This window comes from Aptenodytes patagonicus, chromosome Z (genome assembly GCF_965638725.1).
Source record: "Aptenodytes patagonicus chromosome Z, bAptPat1.pri.cur, whole genome shotgun sequence".
In the NCBI taxonomy this organism is placed as follows: domain Eukaryota; kingdom Metazoa; phylum Chordata; class Aves; order Sphenisciformes; family Spheniscidae; genus Aptenodytes; species Aptenodytes patagonicus.
Window position 1 is genome coordinate 40469630 of NC_134982.1, and position 16647 is coordinate 40486276.

General features: G+C 40.0%; 1 protein-coding gene across 2 annotated transcripts in view; it reads right to left on the reverse strand.

Moving 5' to 3' along the window:
- The window catches only part of RORB (RAR related orphan receptor B), a 191666-nt gene that overhangs the window by 64476 nt on the left and 110543 nt on the right, over nucleotides 1–16647 (reverse strand). For both annotated transcript variants that reach the window (XM_076363121.1, XM_076363120.1), the window contains exon 4: nucleotides 15145–15546. In XM_076363121.1, coding sequence (XP_076219236.1) covers nucleotides 15145–15546 — 402 coding nt within the window. The remainder of the gene's footprint in view (nucleotides 1–15144; nucleotides 15547–16647) is intronic.

Genomic DNA, 16647 nt, shown 5'->3' on the forward strand with positions numbered 1-16647 from the left:
GAACTGAGGTATGGTCAGAAGAACATTTAGGCCTTGTATCTAAAACACCAGTGAAAGAAACATGATTTCAACTTGTATTACACTTCTGCAGCCTGAATGGTGAAGGATTTTTCTTTCTGCACCCATTGGCTGGTCTTTTCTCTCTTGCGCTTCCTAGCCCAGCTCTCCTAGCCTCACCATTTGTTACAAAAGCTGGAACTAGTCACATTCTTGACATAAAGAAAATGCTTACAATAAATACCTCAAATACTTTAATATTACTGCATAGACAGATTTTGAATCAGGTAAGGTGATCTGATGCCAACAATCTGAAAAGAAGACCTTTTCATTTCTCTGACCTCAAAATATGCTTGGTTAGCAGTTCTACATTAGTGTAAAGATCCTCAGCCCCTCTCCTTTTCCTACCATTTATGTATTTACCTTAGGACCAAAGACCTGACAAACTCTTCAGGGTTTTGTAGGGATGGCATCCTGTCTTTTACCCCCATACATCTTTTCCTTATGTACTTGTGCTGATGTTGAGCTGACATTAAAATCCATTTAGATGTGCAAAGGCCTAGGGCAATTGCAGTAAGCAGCAGCTCCGAATGCTGACATCCAAAGAGGAATCAGGTGCAAGACAGACTCAAAACTCTTTCGCTGCAGGCTAGGGATGGCTGAGTGTGTGATGGAAAGGGTACACTGAGCCTCAGGGGAGAAGGGGACTGCTCATTCAGCATAAGCAGCAGAGGAGACTGCTTGCTAACACTCAGTGCTGGAGTCCCTGGAAGGAGCTTTATGCAAATATAGCATACACTGTGTGTGCAGAGCTGACATGATGCAAAAAGTAAAGGAAGTATAAGCTTGTCTCGGCTTCTCAGATGGTCCAGCAACAGAAGACCCAATGCAGGTAGAGCAAAGAATATCACTCTCAAAGGGTTTCAAAGACCATAGTCTTTTTTTTCTGACATTTTCAGATTTTAGCTTCTTTTCACTAATGAAGTTGGAGTCAGTACACATCTTGGCAAATCCCATGCAGAAAGAAGTTCCTAAACTGCTGGGAATAATGTACTAACATCTAATGTAAACCTGACCTGTCACATGGCACAGGTACTGTGCTGTACCCAAAATATGATACCTTTCTGTGAGACCTGGCAGCTCTGAATCACTGCTGGTGACTGAGTTAAACAGATTAATTCTTTTAGTAGAACTAGAAAGAAAGGGACAATGAGGAAAGAAAGCAAATAGCTTCATACAGTGGGAAGAGAGCTATTGCCTTAATGCAGAGGCTGTGGCCTCAACCCTATGGAGGTACCCTGCTGAGGTGATGCTCAACAGCCATGTCTCTCCTGTTCTCCAGGCTAGAAGAGTCCACGACAGTTACAGTACGCATCGAGTCTTGACTTTTGTTCATTTTGTTTTCAAAAATCTTGAGCCAGAGATTTCAATGGTTCCTGTATACTGGGAAGCTGCACGGACACAACTAGGAATCCTGTTTGGATGGGCTGCAAGGACTATGAAAGACAACTCCATTTTTGTGACCTCAGTGTGAACTGCATTTCTGCTTGAAATGTTATCAGCCTCCATTTTACATAAGTTACAGCAGGTTTGTGAGGTTCTTTTTATGAAAAGAAAAACAAAAGAGATGATGCTGGCCACTCAGGTGTGAGAATCAAAGTCTGCAACATTTTATTTTACAAGCACCAACAGCTGCAATTGTTGAGAGAAAATTAATAATACCAACCGAAAGAATTACTGAGCCTGCATGATAGTACACCACCAGCATTATAGTAACAACTACAGCTGTAAACTGCAGGCTTTGTAAAGCTTATCTGCCATAGTATGTAAACACAAACATAGACTAGGTGCTTTACTCCTCCCCTTTTGTCTATATACTGGGTTATTATATTAGGGCTATATCTCCTACCATGCATCATGATCACTTGATACTACATGATACCACAGGGAATCTGAAAGCCACAGCATATCCTAGCAGATTGACTCTGTCTGGGAAACATGGCCCACAGAAAATAACGTGTTCCCAATGTCTGAACTCCAGCATACCCTGTGACATGGTAGCATTTACATTAGATAGCTTGGTTCTAAATTTGAAGATTACTTAGTATTGGTACCTTGAAATTTTTCATGGAAAGCAGACACTTTTTGTACAAATGCTATGTTTCATTAAAAAAAAAAAAAGTATTTGCTTCCAGAGAGATAAACCAGAAACAACATAATCAAGCAAACAGTCAATAGTTGTAACCAATATGAGGTCTTGAAAAATCAGAAATACTCAAACAAGATATATCCTGGAATGACCACTTATATTTCATTTCTGCCCTGCATATATCTGACGGGTTTTCTATAATGGCCCACTATGCTAGCTGTAAAGTCTTGTCCATTCTTAGGGATGACAAGGAAACCTACATATTGTTGGTTGGCGCAGCTGGAGAGCAGAAACGCGAGAGGTTGGGCTGGCCTCCGCACGGGCCCCGCAGCGGGTGGGAACGCTGCCCTTCCTGTCACAGCAGCTTGGGTACTACTGTTGAGGCCCTGAAAGGTGCCAGCTGGACGGGGAGATAAATTAACTGGGATTTTGCAATGCAGCAGTGTAAAAAAAAAGTCAAACGTGTAGTAGGAGATGTCCAGAAGCAGCTGAAAATTGCACATCAGGAAGCTGAAAGATTATCTGTCAAAAAGATCTGTTCTTATTCAGAGAAAAAATTGTGGGTTTCTTGAAAGAAATACTGTGTGCCTGTATGTAATTTTATGGTCTGTGACATGCAACTCGTCAGACAAGATGGCCTCAATGCCTACGACTAGATGGAGCAACAAAAATGTAACAGATATACATGTACTGTGGGTGAAACAAAGGCTGTACAATGTGCAAGGGAGCATGGTAACAGAATAAACAAACATCTACAGGATGTGCTCCTGGGCTTGTGGTTCAGTGGTTACGAATTAGACTGTTGAGGCCAATACCTGAAAGAGGCCACGTGCAAATATTGATGGGAACTGTCCTAAAGCATAACAAGGGATCTCACCGGTGCTAACAGAATTAAATGAAGCTATCAGGGAAAAGCAGCATCTGAAGGGTGAAATGTTGAATATAGGACACAGACAAGATAGGGATGAGGAGGACCACGAGAGGTCAATGCTGTTTTAGCAAAAGAAATGGCTTTTAAATTTAGCCTGGCCTACCTAAAACTACAGAGAGAACAAAAAGACTTGATTCTGTGAGGATGGCCCAGTGAACAGTGAAGTAAGCTATACCACAGTTAGTGCAACAAACCCATCCTGGTTTCTTACAGACGTGTCAAATACCGCTTGCCATTCCCTCTCTGACCTCTCATCCCCTGTGTTTGGCTGGGTAAGAAGCACCATGAACGTGTACGAGGGGATGGTCCGCTCAGGCCAATTGGCCAGCAGCCACCACCTTTTGGGGGGAACATGGGCCTGGGTCACGGCTTCAGCCTTCCCCTAAGGTTGTCTGTCTCCTTCATCTGCTGAGTAGCCTCTTTTCCAAAGCTGGTGGGAACCCAAGTGCCTGAGATCTCTGTTTCCTTCATTGAAGCTGGACAGTAGCTAAAGAAGTATTGGATGGTCCTGAAAGAAGGACCGGGCAGACAGCAAGACTGCAAAAGGCCTATTCCATCAGCAAAACAGGCCAAAAGCATATGTTGCAAGGGAAAAGCAGCCGTGCACAAGCTATACACCCCTTGCATAAACTTGGGACTACAGCTCACAACTTCCAGAACAGCAAATGACCTTTTCTGTTTCCAGTTTTGGCTACTCTGCTGGGCTTTTCTTTTTTTTTCCCTTTCTTTTTTTTCCCCCTACTGTAATTTCTTATTTTAGATTTCACCTCACAAAAGGCACTCTCCAAAGGTTATGATAGCTCAAACATGTATTGCACCAGTGGGTTACTTAAATCCTAAGTACATACAGAAAACTGAACATTGCAACCTAGATAATATAAATCAGCATAGCACAGACCTGCAGGGGTCTATCACCAGCTGATGAATCAGTCCTGCCTTTTTCAGACATTTCCTTGTAATATTCAGAGATCTCAAACTACAATACTGAGGAAAAACTCCAACTTGGGGTCAAGTACAATGCTGGTGGGAATGGGTGTAATAACTCCATGGACTGCACACAACATTCACCAGCTGTGAATTTGGCCTGCTAAGTGGAAATTATCCACAGCACTCGGCAGTGTCTGTTTCCTACAGACTCTTTAGTTCTTTCATTTGTCTCTCTTTTCTCAGGAGAGACTCTAGTTTTTCTCAGCATTCCCTTCTTTTGCACTGGGAACTGAAGAACTTTGAAGTGTGCCTCCTAAAACACTGATAATCATTCTCAATTAAAATGAATAATGAATTTTTAATTTGCCACTTACCCTTAGGATCCAGCTGAGTAGCTAAGAGCTCATCTCAGCTTATATCCTAAGTTGAGCTCTCGCAGGGATCCACTGTGAATGAATGCTGCAATAACACCACAGCTTTGGCTGGCTGCTGTAAGCATGCATATCAGTTCATACAACTATCAAAACTCCAGCGAGACATTCAAAATAAAATCTCTGTTCTAGGACCCAAAATAATGCCAAGCTAGTATCAGATCAACACCCTTCTGTACCCTAATTCAAGGGTATTATGACGGCAAAATGAAAAGTTTTGCAAACTGGTTTCATTACACAGATTACCTCAACAAATTCTTAGACAGTAGTAGAGGCAGTGATGCAGAGAATAAAGCAAAAGTATGTCTTGTGGTTGCTGTCAAACATCAATAATGGGTCCCAATTTTTTTAAATAAACTGGCTGAAAAGTCTGGGCTTTTTTCACAGAAAAGCAGGAACACTTTTTCCTAAAAGTGGTTGCAAAAATCTCATCCCATTTTTCATCTGTCCCTGGCATTCTCAATGTCATAATGCACAAAAGATTTCCCTTTCAAAAACTGTTATAGATAGACTAGCAAGTTTCATAACCCCCCATTTGTTTAATAAATTTGTAACACTACACAATATGCAGCCTAGCAAGATGATATGAAACATTAAAACACCCATATGAGACTAGAAGAGCTTGAATTGAGTTCAGGAATAACCCTCCCTTGTGTTCAAGTTATTGAATGCTTACTGTCAGGAGCAGATTGCATATTGAGGCAATGTTATGTGTGTGAATTCTGTATTTCTTCTCTCTCCCTTTGCAATAAATGTTTCATTTGCCTTTCAAAAAAATGCTAATAAATTACAAGAAATGACAATACAATAGAATGAAGTCCTAATCTGGAGAAACCTAGAGGACGGACCCAGAATTCTGTTAAATCCTGGAGGATCTTTATAAATGCTTAAAGGTCTCCACTTAATAATACTCTTCCTGGGTATCAGCCAATTTAGTAAAAAACATGTATTTTGTAGTAATTAGAAATCATTTAGCAGCAAAAGCACTAACCAAGGCAATAGCTAGAGCTTACAGGACATGGACTCTACAGGCACCATATAATTATCACAAATTTATGGAGATGAGCTGTTTCCTAACTTCTTCCAGCATAGCTTACACAAAGAGATCTTTATGTTAAAATTGAGACTGTTCTGAAACAAAAATGTGGTTTCATTTATGACAATTAAGCAAACATTGCTTGGAGTGGACATTGTTCACTATGAAACCTAGAAATATGCATAGAACAATTGGAATATTAAGAGTTTTAAACTAGAGTTGGAAGGGTTTGCCCTGTCACAGTCTGCAAAAGGCTGGGAGAGGTTAGACATATTTTAGCACTTCTTTCACTGTCACAGGCTTACATTTAGCTTTTTATAAAGATTTTAAGCAGTCTAGGTGTAGAAATACTTTAAAAAGTAATGACAAAACATTCTACGATGGTTCTATTTTCTTGTAGTGTGGCAACTGAGTCGGATCAAAGTGGTGCCAGTGTATAGTGTCAGAAAGTGAAACAACTTGGTTACCATAAGCAATGCCAGAGATTTCACTGATCAAGAGAAAAAATGTCCATACAGTCAAACAGGAACACAAGACAGTGCTCCATGCTTTAATATCTTGCTTTTACTGTTCCAATTTACATGTGACTTTCACCCCCGCAAGACTACTGCACTATAAAAACTGTGTTCTGATAATCAGTTTGAGCATTGTCTGAGCCCCGTGTCTTGTTGCATTGCATTTTTCCACTAAACACATCAATGTGCCTCTCCCGTGTGTTTCACTCCAACTTTTTCTCATATCTTTTCACTCTTGTATAAAAGAATTGTCGTTGTTCTGTGAAATAAAGTATCAAAACTGAATGGACTGAAGAAAGACATTACTTATAGAGGTGGGAACAACACCACAAACTGCATAACAAGCAGAATTACATTATTTTCAAGAATAAGGTGGCAAGTAGTGAAAAGCATGAAGTGAGTGATGAAACCTGCCAGACAGAAGGCACGCACAGTGAGAAAGTGAACTATGGTCGCAGGAAGTCAAACTTAGGATGTTGCATGTGTACTGGGAAAGAAAAAAAATTGTAAAACCAAGCTTCTGTTGGCTTCCTTGTGCCTGAGGATTAAAGAACGATTGAACAATGTTGTCCAGGATGACAAAGAAATACAGTATGGACCCCAGATGAAGCTCTCAGAAAGCAGAAGGTAAGCATGCATATTGTCAGTGCTGACTGCCCAGAAACAGCATATACAAACATTAAGGACAGGGAGCACTGACACTGAGATAAGGGGGTTGCTCAGATGAGGAAGTAAGCAACATATCACTACGAATTCAAACCACACCAATTTTTGCAGATAGTGTGCCACTTCCATATACTACAGTGATTCCTAAATCATCACTGCCTTGCCCTTTTGATTCTCATCTGCAGCGCTATGTTTGTCTCCTTGTGGGTTGTGTGTGAGACACAACCCTGCAAGACAACATCCTTCACATATCCCAGGCCCTCCAGGTTCTGGCACTTGCTGCGGCCTTCTCTTTTTGATGGTTTCTTGCAGAAAGCCAGTTACCATTTCTTCTGCTATTGACATTGCTGCTCTGAAGCATACAATAGGGACTCAGCCTATTTCTACGACTGGCAGCAACAGCATGCCTCGGTACTCGTTATACTATTAGCTTTACATTGATCTTTTTGTGTGTTTTCTAAACTGACAATATTCACAGCACAGTGCTATTCCTGAGAAGATTGTCATGATATACGGTAATATATGGGATGTATGATATGGTATTTTACATATTTTGACTGCTACAAATGGTTGCTTTTTAACTGCTTTTTGGATTCTCAATAGACAACATATTTTGTCAAGTTTCGTTATGCAAGAAAATATTCCTATCTTTTGAGAAAAGGAGGAATTTTATATACTTGCTTTAATGGATTAGAAAGATACCCCCTTTAAAGAACTATATTATCATGCTTTAGAAATGTAAGCTATAGATAAGGTTGTTTTTAATACCGTTTAATGCATCTTTTTAATTCATTTGTAAAACAATCTGAAAAGTAAGTAAAACAGAACAAAAGGTCACAAAATGTTCCCCATCCTTAATCTCAGTTAAAAGATGTCACTGATTTTATTAATTTAATTGCTTAATCCAGCTGCTTATATTGTTTAAATAGTCATAACCACAATTAAGATGGGACCTCATTGTCTTCAGTGCTGCAGGAAAACACAGTCAGTAGAAAACTTTTGTTTCTTCAAAACATGCATCATATGCCAGAAGTAATTAAACTTTACCTCTCTGTGAACAGAACTCTTGATTGTATTCCCACTTGCAACACTTATCCCCACAATAAACATAAACGGCAATATTTAAAATGGCATTTTCTGCAGCATCTATAGTACATGGTCTGTAATGTGATCAAACCCCAGCTAGGAACACTGCCAATGGCCATCATTGGTAAAATTATTGTGACGTTACTAGTTGGCCTGCATTTGATATATTAATTGACTTAACTGAAAGAGAAGTCAAATTGCGTTCAGAAATAGCCAAAAAGCTTTATAATTTGCAGGAAAACCCAGTCTGAGTAATACTTTTAGACCATCTACTGCATTTTCAAATAGTTTTAGATAATTGCTTTACTGTATGAATTTGAACTAGAGTTAGCACATTGCATCGTGCTTATTGAACTGCTATAATTTATGTTAAGTATAGTCAAGCAGGACTACCAGAACCAACATGCGACAGAGCCAAAGTCCACTGCAGTTACTGTGAGGCAGTGGATGCTTGGTGATTTGAAAATCACAGGGTGAAAAAACTGGTGCTTAAATATAGTACCTTCTAGAAAACAGTCTTTATTTTCTAAATCTACATCAAGACTTCTAGCACAAACTGTGCCCTCCCTAAGTCTTCTTAAATCAGTAAGTGCTAAAATATACACTTAGTAAAAGAAAACAACATAATCAGTTATTTATGAACATTTTGATCATTTAAACTACAGGGTTGGGCAACATAAACTCATTAAAGCCTTTATGTAAATCTGTAATTAGGCTGGTTTTGGTCTAAATTTGCAAATAAAGAGAGATTACTAATTTGGAGATGGGAAAAGATAGAACTAGAAAATTTTACAAACTTTCAAAAATATTACATTTTTCCCAAAATTTCTGCCAAATTATTTGTTGATTTTATTGGTTAAATTTATTTCTAAATATATGCTTAAAAAATCAGAATCTACAATTATAAAAAAACACCCTTCACTCCAGCATCAGTTCAGCTAGAATGCTTCAGCATCATAATGTTCTAATTTATTCCTTCTCTTTTCTGTCCATTTTTTATGAAGTTGAAGCATTTCCTAACGGAACAACGCTGTCAAATTAGTTTTAAATCTTGCCATTCTCTGTTCTTCTTGAGTGTACAAAAAGGGGAAAAAAAAATTAGTTTAAAAAAATAGCAGAAGTTCTAAGTTTTGTCACATGAACTGAAATGAGTACAGAACTGTAATATTAATTTATTCTGATTGCCACCTTTAAATAGGTAATGACGGTAAGATATAGTACCCTAAGGGGTTCTGCGCAGAAATGCACATGCTGCACATTTTTAATTGCTCACTAGATGGCAACATTGCTCTGCTGAAATACAGCTGTAAGGCTGTCGACACCTGCCCTGCAAAATTTGACTACCACCTTGGAAGGAGGGATATTAAGCTATGGCTTAGAAAAAGAGGCGAAGAAACGTTATGCAGGATAACAGTCACAAAACCATCATTTCTGCTTCACTGTGTGATGGGCAGTGGCCTTGTAAAGGGAACATCAACATAGACATTGTTAATGTCACCTTAGGTATAGGTTTTAGAGTTCATTGCATTTTGAGTGTGCTGGTCCCTACAGTGTCCCTTCAAATAACATCTAACTGACCAATACATGTTCAGTAAGCTGTCCATTAACACTTGATTTGGCACAGGGAACAAATCCTGGAGGTACAGAGAAAGGAGTTAAAGAATAGTAATAAATAATGCTTATCACAATTGGAGGAGTGCTTTTGCAACCTTCAGCAGCAAGGCACAGCATACTTTTTAAGACATCAGTCTGAAGCTGGTATGTATATTGCATATGCAACATACAGTGCTGTGGACATCCATGAACAGTATAGTCATGGAGGAATAAACTAAATTCTTCTGAAGTTAATGGGAAGATTTCTACGGAAAGGAGAAAGGTGTGGGACTGGCTTTCAAATATATCCTCAGCAGAGGAGTTGAGAATGTTTCCATGTGAAGACGTCCTCTCAGGATGGGATAGTGAATGAACTAAATGCTAAGCTCCTGCTCATACAATATTGCAGCAATGGAAATTTAGTAACTTTACAGTATGTAAAGTTGTTCGCTGTAGGTCCTGAGATGAATGTATGAACCCACCTAAATTACAGCTTACCTGTGCAAGGGGTGTCATTTGCAGTTACCAAGGTGGCTTTTGCTTTACATACCCATCCTGAGCCAGTCTTTAAAACATTTTGAAGGTTTTGCTTTACTGTCATGTTCCAGTCAATGGTTCAGGATCAAAAGAGCGGTGTGTTATGGTGGGTTTGGCGAGTAGGGCACATGATGCCTCCTTCAATTCTCATCATGTGGCTGCCCCAGTGAGCTATTGCCCACCTTAAGATACACACAGCAGAGCAGGATCAGAGGGGTTGGGAAAAAGGAAGATCAAGCCTGAGCCTACCAACCTTACTCACTATTTGACTTTAATTTTGGTAGAAATGTAAGCTCTCCAAGCCATTGGGTACCTTCAAATAGAGCCGATGTTGAAGAAATGCCATGTAAATATACCTAAGCAACACTTTCTTCTGTAATTACAGAGGCTGGGTTATGTGACCTCCTGTACGCTCTAGTGGTGCCTTATTGGCTACCTAAATACACACAGCTATAGGGCGCTCTTCAATTTGTCCTGAGTGAACCCTTAACCAATCTGTTTTCTCCACAACAGTGTTCACTAATAATTTTTTCTCATCTTAAGAAATCATAGGCTGGTAATCTCAACTGCAGTCAAGGCAGGGAAACCTTTCCGTTAACTTTTACAGGCTAACATTTGAGCCACATACTTTGTGAGGAAAATGCAATGCTTAGCTCAGTGACAGATAATATTATGCACATATATTTAAACAAGATGGTCTTTAATTTGACCAAGTCTAAAAATAAGCCTTTAATACCTGCTAATTTAAAATCACACTTGGGAGCAAATGTTGCTGTCCCTCTGTGGGGCTACCAGGGTCAGGAAATGGAGCTCCCTTCTCCCTTTGGGATTTCCCAAGCACCAGCTGACCTCTGTGACTCTCTCTGTGAGGAGCAAGCAATTCTGCAAATAACCAAATTCTCGCTTTCGACTCCACGAGCAGATTTCACCCCACGGTTTGAGCTCCCATGACAATGTGAGGAATTTCTGCCTTTCCAGATGTGCAGATGGCACGGTGGTCGAGGAGAAACAGAACCACGCCGTGGGGTCCCTGGCAGCATGCACCCTCAGGCCATGGGCGCCTCCTGCGCTGGCAGCATTGCTGGCTGGTGGGACACACCTGGGTCGTGCCACCCGTGGACAGCAACACAGGTAGAGAAAGAGCCTGCCCAATCCATCTGGTCGCTGCATCTGACCTACTTTGTGCTCTACCCACTTGGCTACAAATCTAGATCAAGTCTCCAATAAGATGCCTTGAGTTAAGGATGAAAATACCTCCCTTAAAAGAAAAAGGAGCTGGCCTGGAAACGCAGCCCATGCGAAGCTGAGGCTTTGCTCCTGTATGCTTATTTACGAGCTTTGGACTGATTTCTTTATGCTTTGATTTTCTTTTTATAACAGGAACTGGAATACTGACCAGGGCTGAGCCTAAGGCACTGTTCTGCCTAATGGGGAACTACCTGATTTTATCCAGCTTTCCTCCATTGTAAGCTCTGGCAGTTACATGAGAAATTTGTGTCTGTATCTGAAACTGCTCTTTCTTATACTTAGCCCTCTCTTCCACAGGAGACATTACCTCTCTTGCTTCTCATAGTGATCAGATAATGTGCAGTTGTACCCTGGACTGTTCAACTCATTTTGAGGAATATACTAGTACTAAATAGATGTGAAGGAGCCCTATACAACTTTAATTTGTCAGCACCTCTCTCTCCTACACCTATTTCCTAGTACATTATTTAGAGATACTAGTAAGCATGTAATGCAGATAAGCTATATTTTGCTTGCTGTGGCATTCTAATACTATGTGTTGAAACATGTGCTGTGTAAAAATTTTGAATTTCAAAACTGTTAAGTTGAACAATTTCCATTTCCACTACAAAGTCTACTGTAGATGAAGGTATGTTCAGGAAAAAGAGCACTTTCACATTCAAATTAAAGCGCAGAACTATTAAAGATCAAAGTAGGCCTGACCATTTTGATTCCTTTTTGGTGGAATTAAAAAATTAACATGTGAAGAAAAGGATGCAAATGATGTGTAAATTATGTCATAGAGTATCTTAGAAAATATTATTTTTATAACTGAATCAAACTGACAGGGAAATGAAGACTTGTTATTTGGATTTTTGAGAGAACCTTACTGTTGGATAGCAAGCAAACAATAAATACTAAAGTAATTTATGCAATTGCAGCAAGTTGTTTAGTCAGGTGCAGCAGGGACCATTGTTAGAACTTGTTTTACAAGCATTTAGCATTTTCATTAATAATCTGAAAGAGAGGGTTCACAGCATGCTAATTAAATGAAGAGATAATTCTAAACTGAAAGAAGTCACAAAGCATCAATGGGGGCTGAGACATAATGTAACAGGATTGAAAAAGTTAAAAAAAAAGAAAGAGAAAATGGGATTCAAACTTGGAAATGTGCGGTCAGAGGTATCTTAATAAAAACTGCCCTATACAGGACAGATTTGCGTGAGAAACAAGCAAAGCAGTAACACTGAAGGAATAAGTGAACTGGATATTGGTTGGCATGTGATGCAGAAGCTGCAGACTACTTTGGTTCTGGGCTGCCTGTGAAGAATTCTGTCCTTTGGAGAGCTTGCAGCAACTTTTAGGAGCTCAAGGATGGAAGGAGTCTCACACATTCATTTATGAGGAAAAAATTAAGAGGGTTGCACTCAAGATCAGACAAGTGGCTAGTGAGGTTGTGCTTAAAAAAATAGATGTATTTGAAGAATATAAAGACCAGAAGAAAACTAAGACTGGATATTTGAATCTGGTAGAAAGTCTTCAGTGAGGAAGAGAACTAACATGATCTGCAATACTTCAAGCAATGGTTCAGTATATCACTAGACAAGGTAGTTTAAAGACATTTCTATCAGGCACGAGGATCAATGCAGTATAGCTTTTCCATCTCCTATATATTCTCTATGATTTCATCTAACTGTTAAGGCAGTAACTTCTATTTAACGTGAGTTGAGCTTATTCCTAAATCTCACTGGAGTAAGTAAAATAAAATGTTGAGGTGAAATTTAAGCACGCTGTAATACAAAATCAATGCATCCCAGTGCTTAGAGTTTTCCTGCTTTGACTGCAATACTGCAGCTTTACAGATGGTCCAACAATCCACTGCAGCATTAAGAGGCATTTTCTGTTTGTTTTTAAACACTGAAAATATAATTTGCCTGTGCACTAATCCCTGTGTTTTATGGTACACCTCTTCCATTTTTTCAGCTGTGTCAGCTGATCCGTTATACTACATTATCTCTCACTAACACCCTTACCTCTCTGCTGTAGGTGCCACAAATGACATACAGCAGTACTCGGGTAAAATTCTAGCAATTTAGGAGCCCCAGTTCCAATTTCAAAAGGAAGAGAGGTAAATCCCAGCACCTGAATTTTGCTGCAGCTCAGAAATAGGCCCTTTGCTATGTCCTGCTCCCTGTGCTCTGGGGTTTTCCCTGCTTTGTGTGCTCCAGAAGGGGAACACTGGCCAGATGACAGAGGAAATGTGGGGTGGGTTTAGGGCTGGCTGGTTTAGGGTTAGGAGAGAAAAAAGATGGGTGAAAATTTAAGAATGATGCATTATTTCTAAGCGATCCTGCAAGAGATAAAAGTTAAATGATTCTGTAAAGGTCCATGAGTCAAAAATTCCCATTGACTTCAGTGGGATCCTTTAGCCACTACGGATACAGTCCCGTGACCATATTCTCTCTTTGGGCTCACTTTTGTAACAAGCACAAACCCTAATTCATGGACCACCAGAATTGTCATATTTCTCGCACCTCCTCTGAGTCTCTCTGGGAACATTTCCCTTTGGTACAGGGTGTTGCAGGGAAACAGCTCTTCTGACTGTTTAAATTGTCTCTCAGCTGGTTTGGAGTACTGTGAATCACTGTTGCAGGACTGAGGTTTGCACAAGCCACACGTGAGTAACATTCATATGGCCACAAGAGCCGAGAGGGAAGTTGGAGCAGATGTTCCTCACTAATCTTCTGTAGTGCTATGCTGTACGTGTAGGACTTCACTGGATGGCAGGCTAGGCCAAAAGTGGTAACAAAACATGTCCCCTAAACAGAGTGGCAGAAAAGCATAACTTTCCCCTACACAATTCACAACTAAAGCACACAATTTCTTACACAGCTTCCTGCACATGAGCATCCATGGGCAGAAAACATGCTACAGATTCTAGCTGCATTTTTATTTTTTTATCAGACAGTAACTACTACATACACCCTTTCTGCAATATATATCAAGTGCATGCCACATCTCCAGGGCCCTCAGTAGGTCTGAGTACACACATACATTTACACATCTCAGTGTACATCCATGAGGCAGCAAGGCCAGGCCAGAACTATAGCTTTTTATGGTGTGACATTAATTCGTTTGTTACGGGTGCTCTCGAATATAATATTTTTTTTTTTTTTTCTTTCTTTTTAATTAAATTCCATTAACAAAGTGGTACCCTTTGATTATATTCTCAACCACAACTGACTCAGCGTACTTCACTTGTTGAGGTGGGAAGTATCTAATTAGGGTGCCAATCTTCTTTCATGTTATTTCTTTATAATAGAAGTAGTACTTCCAGTTGCGTTGGAGAGGTATGACTAGAGGCATTAGATGAACAGAAATCCTCCTTAGAGAAGAATCACCATTAGCCGTTGCATTTCAAACCCTCTTATCTCACAGAGAGGTCTCTTTGCTACTTTTCAAAGAAGAAATCAAGGAACAGGCTCTCCAAGGCATTCAAGTAGAGAAGCAGGGGTATCCATGCAACTACATTCAGAGTTTGTGCACCTCATGAATTCAGTGAACTTGCTCTGCATGTACATCCACACACCAGAAGTAGCGAGATGGTACTTTTTGACAATAATAAATACCCTAGAATTAGCTGCCATGGGGATTCTGGTGTTGACAAGAATACGGATGGCTAGCTGAAGAGATCATTTAACCCTGTTAGTAATGAGCTCATTTGAAACAAGCTCCCCGCTACTAATTATCACTTGGTTCTGACTGATTCATCACCTGCCTTGGTGCTCCTATTTCATAAACAGAACATTAGCTGCTGAATTTAAGAAACTGCATAATATGTAGATTTTGGTAAAAACAGAACTGTCTTGATATTGTGTCAATTATTGCCAGACTGATTTTCTTTCCTTTACTCCCTGTATGTGTGTGCACATAGACACAATTGTGAACATGTAATTATTGTGTACCTGTGTATGGAATGCCTATATGATATTTTAATGAAGACACATTATATATACACATTACACTAGAGGAATAAGAATTTTCCTTACCTATTTCAGTCATGGATATCCCCGGAGCTAATTGCCCATTGTTGAAAGAGCTATAGGTAAACAAGTTTGGTACAGAGGTGAGGTCATAGATAGGTTCCTGCTTTATCTGTTTGATTCCAGTCATGTCTAACCCAGACTGGTCTGGGGAAGGCTGGGCAGAATCCACATTATAATAACCCTCAGACTTCGGCAGGTCGATGATGTGCCCGTTTGAGTAGGTGCTGCCAGTTTCATTATTCAGGTTGCTCAAGCCATTGCTGATGCTGTTGCTGTAAACCCTGGCGAGGGCTTCTGCCTCGCCGCTCTGCTGCTGCCGCTGTTCCTGCAGTCGCTGCTGGTGCTTCTGTACTTCAGCGTACAAGCTATCCCTCTGCTTTTTGGACATTCTTCCAAACTTCACAGCTGAAAAGCAAAGCATAATGCGAACCATTGTCATCTTTCATTTTTTCTTGAGTCCCCTCAACCCCACCACTCTTTTGGTATTTACTTTCAGCGTTACTTTTGCTGTGGAAACTTATCTTTTTCTGTGGAAATGAGAGAGGATGCAAAGCTTTACACCATATGTGTCTCACAAAGGAAAAAGTATTGTGTGCTTGGATTTACAAGGTGACGACAATGACTCCTATTTGACAGGAGGGCCTCAGTCAAGCAACTCATTTCACACTGTGAATGTTAGAAAGACCATGCATCCTTTTATATCTCTGTGTTCACTGAACAACAACCCAGAGCTGTATGAAATGTACAGTCTGTAGATTCATATCCCATGTAATTTACCAACTTTTCACAAACCTTTAAACAGTGCACTAATAGGATTAGTACTCTGGATGAAAACAAGCCCTAGAGCCCTATTATCGCATCCTTTCAATGGGGTGTTATCTTCACACTTTAAAAAAAAGAAATCTTACAGGTTAGAGTTAGAACCTAGAGGAAAATAACAGATTTGAAGGTAAACAGCACGAATGAATGTCATCTTTTCCACAGAGGAAAGTCTCAGGGATTTACACAATCAATTTACATAATCTCCATGCACAAATCCATGCATTCCTTCTGATGAGAAAGGGACGAAAACATCAGAGTCCAAACTACTCTCTCCAGGAAGAGGGTTCATTACACTGAGATCGAAATTTTAAAAAATGACAGGCTGATTGCTGTGGAACTAGGCGGAGTAAATCCACAGCCTTCATATACAGTGGGTCATAGCTGATTATCTTCCCCCACCCCACCTCTCTATAATTTCTACTGGGCTAGATCTTGGGATCTCAGAGCAGAGGTAGCTGTTAATTGTGCTCTAAAACAAATGAGGGATACATTCAGCAGAATTTATCAGAGCACAGATAAGAGGACATTGCTCTGGAAATACTAATTTCTACATATGATGAGGTGTACTTTCCAATGCTGAGTATTTCCAGTCCATCTGTAATTGGGATCAATTCAGAATCATTACATTTATTAGCATAGGATGGGCTTGGCTCTCATTTTTGCTACCCCAGCTATAGCCCTCCA